This window comes from Daucus carota, chromosome 5 (genome assembly GCF_001625215.2).
Source record: "Daucus carota subsp. sativus chromosome 5, DH1 v3.0, whole genome shotgun sequence".
Lineage (NCBI taxonomy): Eukaryota > Viridiplantae > Streptophyta > Magnoliopsida > Apiales > Apiaceae > Daucus > Daucus carota.
Window position 1 is genome coordinate 15356202 of NC_030385.2, and position 12731 is coordinate 15368932.

Below are 12731 nucleotides of genomic sequence, written 5' to 3' on the forward strand. Positions count from 1 at the left end.
CAACGTAGCTTCAAGGGCTGAGAAAAGAGAAGGACGACGAAAATAAGAAAGAAAAGCTATGCTATATTCAAGTTAATAGAATGATTAACATTGACTTTTTGTGGTTTTTACAACCGAATGATCCAACTATTCAAGTATTTAATCCTAAAAACTGAGGACCGAGGTGTACCAGCAAAACATATATAAATGTACGCAAAAAGAACAAACAAAACATGAGTAAAGAAATGCTTAATCGTTTGAAATGATGGTACAGTAAACTTTCGCCCCAGCTAATTTAGGTCCAAAAAGAATAAAAACTTTTTCGGCATGATACTGTGAACCATGTCCGAGTAATCAACCATCACCTCGAATACACTAATAATTCAATATTACATCTTACCTGATTCGTAATTATAGTAGTAATGTGACAAAGACACCATTCTTTCCTTTACCATTTGTACCACCCCCGAGCACAAGACAACATCATTAGTACAAACCTCTACTTGTCCGTTTCTTCGCACACGCATATGCATACATCAAAAGGAGCCTCCCAGTCTCACCATGTCTTGTATATGTGTCTGTCTTCGTCGACTCAACCTTTCTCATCATTTCGTTTTTTTCTTTTTCATCTCTTTCCGGTCTTGACAAACGATTTTTTGATTTCTTTCCGATCCCAACAAGTGCTTGGTATATTATATTATTAATGAAATTTTTCACTCTAAATTTGTGATAGGTTTCATAATATTATGGCACAGTTTTGATGAGTTTAAAATAAATGTTTTTTGTTTAAAGTAAAGAAGTGAAATAAATGTTTGAAGCAAACTAATACTTACAAGTGATTAAATGGTTTGATATGGAAGTAGAGATAGTTTATTAACATCATATAAGTACTTATTATTTTTTATAAAACGGTACAAATAAGCGTTTAAAACTTGTAAATTCATAAGTCGAGTTTTTACACCCGGCCAAACATCACATATATGATGTATATCAATTGAAAATTAACTTATTTAAAAAAATTTACATCAATAAAATATAAAAAATATATATTGTTAATAAACAATTTTCCTGGACCGATTGTCTTCTCTTTCTCAAGTTTTTAACACCGTTTATTTATTTTTGATTTTTTTTGTTTCAAATTGAGTGCTACATACCACCAAATGAGTTGATGATTATATATGATAACAGTTGTCACCATTTTATTAGTAGGGCTCATAATTAACTTTTTCTTCAATTCTCTTACGCTTTATATATATATACTCACATCATGCATATGGACATTTATATATACAGAAGTTATCATTCTTGATGATAGTGGTGGTACTGAAATTGATGCAGCAGAAGAAGCAGTAGAATGAATAATACTATGATGGACACAATTGAACCTTGCGTCCCACCAGGCTTCCGGTTTCATCCCACTGATGAAGAGCTCGTAGGGTATTATCTCCGGAAAAAGGTCGCGTCGCAGAAAATTGATCTAGATGTTATCAAGGAGATTGATCTTTACAAAATCGAGCCTTGGGATCTTATAGGTATGTCCATCAAGTTTGTTATTAAATCTCTTCTAATCTTACTAGGGTTTCTGTTTTTTGCACAGTAATTGTGTGTAGTACTGATCTAGCATATGATTCTTCAAACATATGATAAATTTTGATGAATGATGTGCAGAGAGCTGCCGAATCGGATATGAAGAGCAAAATGAGTGGTACTTCTTCAGTCACAAAGATAAGAAGTATCCGACAGGGACGAGGACGAATCGAGCAACCATAGCCGGGTTTTGGAAGGCAACCGGCAGAGACAAGGCCGTGTATGAGAAATTCAAACTCATAGGTATGAGAAAAACCCTCGTCTTCTACAAAGGCCGGGCTCCAAATGGACAGAAATCTGATTGGATCATGCATGAGTACAGGCTTGAGTCTGACCCTAATGCTCCTCCACAGGTAATTAACTATTTATATTCCATATATTCTACAAGCTAGCTTTCTACTTTGCATCCCTCAGATATGGCTAAAACTTTGCTTTTCTAAATCCCTAGCTGGTAGTCTCATTAATGACAAGAAATTGTTGTCGTTAGTACAAGAAAAACGGTCCTTGAAAGGCAAAGTAAGTTGCAGCTTTTCAGATTTCATTGTATATACTTTATAAGTTTTGAGGGAACTCGATCTGCAATATTTCTGCACAAAGAATTTGGACTTGGGATGGAATTTAAATTTTAGTTGCATAAAATTTAGTTTCCCTTTAGTAATATTTAGTGGAGTAGAATTATACAATACCGAGTACTTGGCAACAATAAAAGGTAAACCTATAGGTATAGATATTCAAGTATACATGCACAACTTGACTCCTCTTTATTCCTCTTAAACCTTATGAAGTGCACTCTCTTGTCCTTCCTGGTTATGCTGACTTGATCTTTACAAGAAAAGGGCAAAATCATCCGGTCTTCCACTACATTCACAATGATTACCATAGATACCCAACATATATTTTTTGCCTTTGATTTATTGGTTTTTAATCTTTTTAGTGATTGTAATAAACAACCTAGCATTTCTAATGTGATAAGATCCTCGACTACTGAAGCTGAATACAAATTTTATTAAAAATCATGAACTGGGAAATTCTGCAGGAAGAAGGGTGGGTAGTGTGTCGAGCATTTAAGAAACGAGCAACAAGCCAAACAAAGAACACACAAGCATGGGAGTCGATGAGTTTCTATGATGAGCCTAGCGGTGTCAACTTAGTTGTTGATTCACTTGATTATATGACAAGGCAGCCTTCAGGTTTCCTAAGGCAGAATATTATGTGCAAGCAAGAACTACTGGACACAGAAAAACTGGCCTTTTCACAATCGGATCAATTCGTGCAGCTTCCACAACTACAGAGCCCATCTCTTCCGTCAACAAAGAGGCCAACAAGCTCATCAGTTTCAGTACTGGCATCAGAAAATCATAAGGGGGACCGGACAAAACGGTCCAAAAATGACAGTACCGTTGAAGTGTCTACTGACTGGAGAGATCTTGATAAGTTTGTTGCTTCTCAGCTGAGTCAGGAGGAGAAATATGAAGGAGTAGATGATGGAAACATAGGAATTTTAAGCTTTGGCGGGCATGTGAGCAACTCGGAGATGGCAATGCTGTTGCTAGAGAGTGAGTTTTGTGAAGATGGTAATAAGTTAAATGAGTTCTTCAACTCAGATTGATGGAATCATATGGCATATCTCTGATCATTGAAATATATTGCAGCAGTGATAATAATACAAACTACCATATATTGTGATGTATTTGTATATATGAGTTGATAGACCATATATTTTCTGTAATCATATCACTTTAATCAGTGAAAACTCTCTAATTTCTCTTCTTACAAGCCCTCCTTGTGATCCCTGTGATTTTCGGCTAGGAGCATATTGATTATATAGAAGAGTTTCGTGAGAAATATACATCACTTACTACTCAACTCATATTTGGGATTAACTAAATATTGTATACAATTATTATTAAATGTCAAGGTTTTTTCTTTCATATACAAACACCTCCACTCAAAATAGTTAATATATTTGTATATATAATTTGTTTGTAGAAGATTAATTATGCTGTTATACTAATTATAGTATATCATTTTAGAAATGGGAGATAGAATTCATGTACTAATTATCAATTTTGCTTTTAGATATAATTGAGTGCAGTCAGAAAAAATGCGGATAATAATAAAGGTTCTGTTGTAGGAATTAGTTGTTGGTAATTTTTTTAATCTCTGCAATTCAAGTTAATACTATAAAAAATAATGTTTCATTTAATAGTGAAATTTATGACACATTTCTGTCAAAACTGAATTATAAAACAATTTTTACAAAAATGTGGAGAGCCTACTTTTTCTAAAATCAGAAGTTAAAAGTTGCTGCTTGATTTATAGCAAAAAACTATAAGAACAATGTCAAACAATAGCTCAGAGAGATAGTAATTCCGATAATGTGAAGAAAAGTTTACTGCACTAAAATTAATAATATAAATCCATTAAGTTATCGTAATAATTGATTGAATTATATATATTTCAATAAACATCACTTTTATAATTAAAAAAAGCTTTGCACATTTTCAAGAATTATTACGTAAATAATGAAAATAATCATATATAGTACATAATCTTTTTTTTTTTGAAGAAAGTACATAATCTTATGTTGCCTATCACATAAAAATAAATTATGTCAAATATCTTTATAAATCCATAATAACAATAACAAATAAATTTCGCATTAATTTACATACTCTGAATTCATTCATCGAAAAAAACAGTACTCTCAAATCAATTTTTTTCACATAAACAGTATATTATTTTTATAAATTTTCAAATGTTTGTGAAAATTAAAATTTATTATATTGTTTCAATTATAAAAAATTCAGTTATTTGATTTAACATGATAATTTATGATCACTACATATCACTCACTACTCCTTCCCACTACGTTCTATACATTTTGACGGGTACTCGGCACCAATATTATAAGACTTGATTAAGTATAGTTTTATAAATTATTTTAAACTTATTTTTTTTCAGAAGAAAAAATATAATGTTTAAAAATTTATTCACAAAAAGATAATTTCAAAAATAGATTATAAAGCTATACTAAATCGGAGACTTAAAATGCGTGCGTAAAAAAATGAATGGTATGGACGGAGTATTATATATAATAATATTTTATATTTGATCTTTAAGGTTCGTAAATAAATTACTATCATTTATTATTATTTATTTAGAAATATATCATTCATTTTCAATATATAATAAACACTTTTAGTAATTTTGTATGGAAAGAATCAGTAGAAGGAAGTCTACAAAATTACTATTTTACCCCTACAACCGTTAACTTTAACAGTAAACTTAACCGAATATGGTCAAAATGGTGCATGTCGAAGCGTTTTTTAAACATTATGGTGCATATTGAAAAAAAAAAAATTGTTTGAGACGAAATCGAAAAAATGTTTAAATCTTTGGGGTGGAAAGGGTAAATTACTCTGTTTAAAACCGCAAGTATATTATATTATTATTACACTGATCCATATGTTCAGTACTAAGGTTCTACTTTAAATGTCTCTTGGCAATGGAAAAATAAACATCATTTGTTTATAAAACTAGACGTTCGTAATAACATTATAAAATTTGAACATTTTTTATATCTTTGAGTAGTCGATAAATTATTTTATGTAGCAACAATCTGTTTTCCTCTATGTCAAGTTCTTGGTGGGCAAAACAAAACTAGGAATTATTTATAGAAGTTCTAAAAAGTCACTGAGAACACTCTTCTAAACAGGGCCTGAACTGATAATTAGTGGCCCTCTGACAGTACACATACTTTGTGAAGACAAACCCACAAACTATCTATGTCAAACAGGAAGAAAAAGGCGACAAAAAGAGAGAATGTACATATTTCTGTGCAAATGTTAAAAGAATGATAAAGAAGGAGTTGCTAAAGTACTGGAGAATTCGATCAAATCAGTAACTATATTCTTGACGTAATATAACACAACAGAGTTTCTTGACGTAATATAACACAACAGAGTTTCTGGTATGAAAGGCAGAAGATATATATATTTCAACTTTTCAGGAAAATATATCCATGCAAAGTAACAGATTGTATGTATACTGTGGTGAGATGTGAAAAGCAAATATTTGTGGAGGAATATTAAAATAACATGCGAAAAAGAAGTTTCTCTTTCGAAAATTTGGTAAGGACATGAAATTATTTTAATCATATGTTTCAGCTAGCTACAGTATATAGAATGAGCCTGGTATGAGAGCTGGGAACCTGTATATGGAAATGTGGGCCCCTGGATTGTCTAGCATGCGCCAAGCACCATGGCTCCTGTTCTGCATGCTTTGTCCCTTAAATCTCCATGTATACAACACTTGACCATGTTACCACATATCACCAGTTGCATACTTGCATACCCTATTACAAACAAAATATTTATTTAATTAATTACCCTTGTAAAATGTTATGTACTTAATATTCAATCAAATTCTAGTACAATTATGTCATAAAACAGAAGATATATAAAAGTTGAATAACCTTTTTGTAATATCCGAACATTAAACAATTCCTTGTATAAAAGAAGGGCAGACATTTTGGAGCTATGTAGACCATGCATATATCTCAGCATTAGCAGAAATCTCAAAAAGGATATCATTGGCTCCATTATCTTGGAACCATCTCAGTTTTAGTTCTTACACAGTGGTTCCCCATCAACTGAAGATCCATAGAGGTTCTCAACAACTAGCTACTGCAATGAAAATACCTACTGATCACCCAATTTACAGTTTCTGTATTTACCAGTCATACTAACACAAATCATTACCCTTTCCAGTTTAAACACATGATGTCTCATCATATTTACTATGACACTACATCAAAAATTACTGGTCTAGCTAATTAATCTCTCCGCTAATTATATATTGGTGGCATAATTACTGGATATGTTCCACCAATATCCCACCATATGAATTCAGAGTTTGATGATATAAATTACTACAAAGCCAAAAGAGCAAGTATTGATTAATCAAAACAGGGCTTGTCTAACCTATCTGGCTATCTGTCATGATTTCTAACCTTAAGTCAGGTAAGAAAGCCAATCACATTTCAACAAATGAGTTTAGAGAAATAAGTTGAAATTAATTGCAGAGTTCCAGAACAATGTCATTTTCACTCAATTGGCCACCAGATTGAATTTTAACATGCTATTCTGGTTCGGCTGGGACATACATAATGTCAGCTTATAGGCCAACCAAAAGTTTAGAGCTAAAGGGGTTTCATCCGCTGATGTGAGAAAACATTAATGTGTTATAAAAATACGCAGATGAGAAAGAGCACATATGACAATCAGTATATTGGTTGACTAAACAGGGCTTCTTTATAACATAACAATAACAATAATTCATATGATGGCACGCATAGCAGCAACTAGCGCATCCTTAATGTACTTTTCATGCAGGATAAGATTTTATAAACATGAAAAGGGGCAAGCAACCTCCTTTCCGTCCAAGAGCTTGCATAGAAACTTTAGAAAGATGTAATCATATGCGAACCCTTGTCATTCACAGAGATGCCAAGAAAATTAAACATGTTCAGTTTAAGCACTAGCTACCAATAGAATACCAATGTGTCATTGCAGGATGAAGTAATAAAATACAGTGGTATCATGTCATATTACAATAATTTCGAAAGTTTCTGAATTATAAGTCATTTAAGACTAATCACAAATCAAAGTATATACTAATACATATTTTGTCTTGTAAAACCTCAATGGCATCGAACTTTTGCAAATTTAATTCAATATGCCTTCATCATATTCAGATTTAATTCTCTTGACTAGTACTTATATTTAAGAAGACTCCGCCCCTCCTCACTGGGCTAGTCAAGTTAATCATCTTACTGTAGTAGGGGGTAGACTAGTGGCAATTTGTTTAATTGGCTTCTCAAAACAAGAGTGGTACCGCAAGGTGGAGGGAAATCTATGATTTCGCTCATAAGGGTGGATTTAGCCCAAAATGAGTGTAAGGTCACAACCTATGGTTATGCTTGTGCCAAGCCCAGGACCATTTCTTCTTTTTCATATAACATGCTTACCAAAAAGTACTTTATAAGTTTAATCTATTTGCCTCCAAGCAACTGTCAAACACAGCATGACACTGTGGCATGATAAAGAAATATGCATAATTTTAGGTACAAAATTAAACATCACCAGGAAATGAACATGAGCAACTATTTGTAGTTCAAAAGATATATTCACTTCAATTGTTTACACAGGGTCTTACCGCGACCAACATTATAATACTCTTATAAAATATAGTTTATTTTAAAAAACTCTCCTTCTGAATAAAAGTTTAGTGTTTAATTTATAAATAAGTTATGAAACTATGTTTTATATGCATCTTAAAATATAAACCCTGTAATGTAAAAAATCATAAATAATAAAAATAACCCGGATAGAGGGAGTACAGAATAGCATAGTAATTACAAATTGGTAAACAGAATTTAAACCATAACAAAACTTCTATCATCACACTGATCACCAACCAACATATAGAAACACTAGTCTATATCACAAAGCACATCAAAAACCAAAAGCTATAACCAAAACTATACATAGGTTGATAACCCCGTCCCTGTTCATGCGCCAATTTTCTTAGCTTCCTTCATCGAGACCTAATATATATAGGTATTCTATTGAGATATGAGATCTAATCTCAGCCACACATTTTATACTGATAGAGGAATTTGGTGAATCAACAAACGTGAGGTTCGTTGCAGGAATCATGTGTAGCGTGGTGATTATATGACGGAAATCCGTCGTGGGTGGTGGTTTTAGGTGTTTGAGGGTGGCTGAGATCAAGGGAATATATTTCTGCTCTCGTTCTCACAACTTTCGATATATCCCCCAATGCGCCTACGTACCCCTTTATATAGGGGATCAAGCTGTACGTAGCTCTGTTGAACTAAGACACCTAGTTTGATCAGGACTAGGCCTCTTGGTGATAAGATCAATCTTAAGCCGGTGATTTATCTCTTAGAGTCCTACTCCAATTAGAATTAGCCTTGAGGCTGACTACCTCAGACTCCTAGTCCTAATATATCACGGATATAGTGTTATCTCCACTACGAGAGATAACACCATCCACGACTCTTTGTAACATGGAGGAGTCACCTGGGAGAGCCGTGACCATTCCTCGTGGTGCAGGGACGCGTCCTCACCTCCCGGTGTAGTTCTCACCAAGAAATAGGATAAAAAAGGAGCCAAGTTACACGATCGTCTCAATCCCCCAATGAGGGCTAACTCACCAAAATACAGGATTTAGACATATGATCGACCTTCATGTTACCCCGAAGGGCCATCAAGAGCCATGATCACCTCAAACCCCCGCACGAGGGTTAACTCGGTAGATAGCAGGATTGAGGATTGTAGATCATGCTCGGATGAGCCCAGGAACTATCAGATGAGCCTGATAACTACCAAATGAGCCTGGTAACTAGTCTTCATGTCCTTCGGAAGGGTCGTCACTGAGACTCACTCTGTCTCATGTCATGTTTATCCATACCAATACAACCTTACTGAGTCAAGGGACGCGCCTTGCCAAAGGACGCGCCCTTACACCCTTCATCCTTCTTCCTCGATTCTTCGACAAGAGGCCGCGCCTCCCGGAATGTACCCGGAAAGGGCGCGCCCTCTCACTTGCCACATTGACCAAAAATGGTCATAACAAGTACTCCCCGGATTCGGTTCATTGAAAATGTCAAGGGAATCTCTGTAAACTTTCCATGTCTTCTACATTACCTCAATATTTATTCATAGGCAACAGGCGCGCCCTCCCCGAGAGGCGCGTCCTTTTTCTGGCACCTTACGCTGAGAAGTTGTAAAGACTTGCCTATTATCAGTGAAATAAAAATAAGAAACTACTTTTATACGTGGAACAACTGTCTCGCACGCGTACCGAGTATAAATACTCCTTCCTCTCCACTTTCTTCATTTTCAACTTTACTAAACACTCTCTCTCCGGCGAACCTCACAAATTTTGCAGAAGCTCTGCCAGCTGATTCCGCCGCCACCGCTCGATCCACTCCGGCAAATCAACTCGTCTTCTCTCAAGGTACAAATTCATACCATTTTCGTAACTTTTCGATGATTGCATTGTGTGATCTACCCATGTGACTTTTCGACTCCTAACTTGTTCTTCGAGTTCTTGGCAGTTCATGTATGTATATATATATATATATATATATATATATATATATATATTAGCAACTTTAACTATCTACTTTGATCCATTGATCGCACAAACATCATCAGTTGGATTAGTTTGTGTACCGTGATCTGAGTGATCCCTTTTCATTAGCCAGGTGCGCCTCAATCAAAGGGCGCGTCCCTTTGCATACACATAGTCATTCCTGTCTTTTAACCATCTGAAGGGCGCGCCTCCTGCTTTGGGGTGAGTCTTTAGTATAAGGTTCTTCTCTTTTTGCTCTTAAGCGGGATGACTCCGCTAAGGACGGATACAAATTCGTATTTACATACCCTGCCTATTTTATATTTTTTCCATTATCATACTCCCTTCTCATTCTTTGTTACGGCGCGCCCTCACCCCCTCCTCTTTGTTTTTAGCTGGCTGACGAGGGCGCGTCTCCCCCTTTCCATCCATTTAGAAGTTTTCTAGGGCGACTGGGGATTTCTGTTTCTCCACCAAAAGTCTTTCCGCCATCACCACCGTGACTTTCACAGTTACCCCCAGAGGACGTAAAAAAGAAATTTTTGAGTGATCTCGCCAAGGAGGACATGGAATTCTCACATTCTTCTTCTCCTCATGCTGTCACCCCACCTCCTCCAAATCACGAGGCTACTAGCACTCACACCATTCACGGCCATCCCGAGGAATATGACTCCTCCTTTGAAAATTGGTTAGAGGAGCCTGATGGCGCGTCCATACCTTCTCGAAAGGGTAAGGGTAAGATGTACCAGATCGTCTCTTCATCCTCAGAGCACAGCACCCCATCTTCTTGTAGCGATGAGGATTCTGACTATGAGATTTTGGACAAGGGCGATAAGGACGCGCCTCTCCACACGGTTGTTGAGGATGATACCGAGGAGGAGACTTCTCAAGGCGCGCCTCGAAGAAGGGCGCGTACGATTCCCCCTTCCTTAGAAGCATCTCCCGAACCCTACAATCACCCTCCCATAAAAGAATGGGAGAAAAATGTGGATTGGGGTAAATATGAAGACGTAAACCTTTCTCAAAAGATGATTGAAGAAATAAAGAAGAATGAGGGAAAAATGAGTTGTGTGGACCTGTCTTCTACAATCTCCTATGATGAATTAGATTGGGTTATGGACTATTATGAACAAGAGGGGACGGCCGTTGTCCCTTTGGCCAAAATGAAACCTCACCGCTTTGACATCAGGAACCACAGGATCCCAAGGATGGTTCTGACTCCTCGTCATGTAAGCCTTGGGGTGGGCGCGCCTTTACACCCTTACTTTGAAAAGATTTGAAAGTGGTTCGACCAGGCCCCCATCCAATTGTCACCTAACTCTTACAAGCTAGCCGCTGGGTTATACATGTTGTACAAAGATGAAGGGTTTGACGAACCCTCCATGGAAGAGCTAAGTTACTTTTTTTTGGCTCAACAGGAGCTCCTTGGGCTACTATTTTTTGGTCGTCAGGCATCAGCACAATAATAAGGGATTTAGCCAAGAGCGCGCCTCCCACGTGAAAAAATGAAAGGAGCCCTTCTTCTATGTCTATAACACCAAGAGAGTTAGGACGCAGTTCAACATAGATCCAGGTTGGTATATTTACTCACAGGGCGCGCCTTTGATGCAGGGGCGCGCCTTTAAATTTATCTTATATTACTGCACCCATCCTGACCAGATTCCCCTTCCTTAGTCGATCGTCTCATGTCGTCTCTGGATGAGGAGGCTACTGCTAGGGCACAACACATACTCAATCTTCCTCACGAGCAAAAAAACATGGGAAATCTCGTAACTACATCTACTTTGATTAGGATTGGGCTTCTTTCCTCCAAAGTCGGGACCAAAGTCCCCTTCCAGGTTTTCAGGGATGGTAGACCCCTTAACCAAAAGAGTAACAAAGCTTCTAGAAAGAGAGCTAAGGATGTTAGCCCAGAGGCTATCTCAGATGAAGGTACTCAAGGGCGTGCCTCCACCCTTTATTTTTTTTATACAGGGCGTGCCTTTGTAACATTATTACTTTTCTTTACTTCTTCCTTTTATACATGCTCCCCTTTACTCTTTCACGTGTTGCTTATGTATCTGGACTAACTTGTTGAGTTTGCCATTTGTACAGATATGGCTGAAGTTCCTGCCTTTTTCTCCAGGAAGAAACCAAATCTTGGCGAGGACGCGCTTTTAAAGGCTAGTTCTTCAAAACAGGGCGCGCCTCACCATTGCCCTGCTAAGCAGGCGGACAAGACTCGCGATACAGTTCCCGAGGAGCATCGTGTCAATAAAAAACTACGAGCTGCTAAAAGGCAAAACCTTCCCCACTCCACCAGTGCTGCTGCTAAGTTCCTTGGTCATGTTGGGGATACTGTCATTTCTGACGAGGAACTATGGGCTTGGCGCGCCAAATTTGAGGAGGATAAAGATGCCTGGATACTGAAAGCTAGCTGTGAGATGCTCATCCATAATATGGACAGGGATGATGCCAAGGCTGTCCAAGATACGCGCCTTTCATATTTGGAGAATGAGAACTCTCATCTTAAAAAAGACTTCAAGAAGCTGGAGAAAACTCTACAGGCAGCCGAAAACGGGAAGAAATCCGCAGAAGAAAGTCTAAATAAGGAAACGGCGCGCCTCTCGGGTCTTGAAGGTGAAATTGCTGATCTAAAGAAAAACTCTAGCCTGGAGGCAGCCAACAAGAGTTTGGTGGAGAAGAAGGACAAAGCAGTGGACGCATCCTTCTACGAGGGGGTCTGTAGCTACGTCGCTACTTTTCTTTCTGGGGAGCCTAACTATAAATGGCTACCCAAGTTTGGGAAAGTTGCGGATAACTATATGGCAGAATTCCCTTCCAAGCACCCGGAACTAATGGCTGCTAAACAAGCCGAGTTGGCCGATACTTTGGCCAAGGAGGCCGTTTCTGACGAGGCGCGCCAAGAAGGCGACGATCAGGCCGGAAACCTGGATCAGGACGCGCCTTAAACTCCATCCTTATGCCATATCTTAATGTTTTGAGGTGCAGGCCCTTAG

The 12731-nt window shown here is 37.2% G+C and overlaps 1 protein-coding gene across 1 annotated transcript; it reads left to right on the forward strand.

The window, feature by feature from the left end:
- The first annotated feature begins 1198 nt into the window (after positions 1–1198).
- On the forward strand, positions 1199–3342 carry LOC108222023 (NAC domain-containing protein 37). Its single transcript, XM_017395903.1, has 3 exons — positions 1199–1511; positions 1648–1919; positions 2603–3342. Exons 1-3 carry the CDS (start codon positions 1334–1336, stop codon positions 3173–3175), a joined length of 1023 nt encoding a protein of 340 aa, XP_017251392.1. The 5' UTR covers positions 1199–1333; the 3' UTR covers positions 3176–3342.
- Positions 3343–12731: the final 9389 nt, after the last annotated feature.

Coding starts and splice junctions, on each gene's coding strand:
- LOC108222023 (XM_017395903.1), top strand. CDS start 1,334: ATGAATAATACTATGATGGACACAATTGAACCTTGCGTCCCACCAGGC. Junction 1,512..1,647: donor CGAGCCTTGGGATCTTATAG/GTATGTCCATCA, acceptor AATGATGTGCAG/AGAGCTGCCGAATCGGATAT. Junction 1,920..2,602: donor ACCCTAATGCTCCTCCACAG/GTAATTAACTAT, acceptor GAAATTCTGCAG/GAAGAAGGGTGGGTAGTGTG.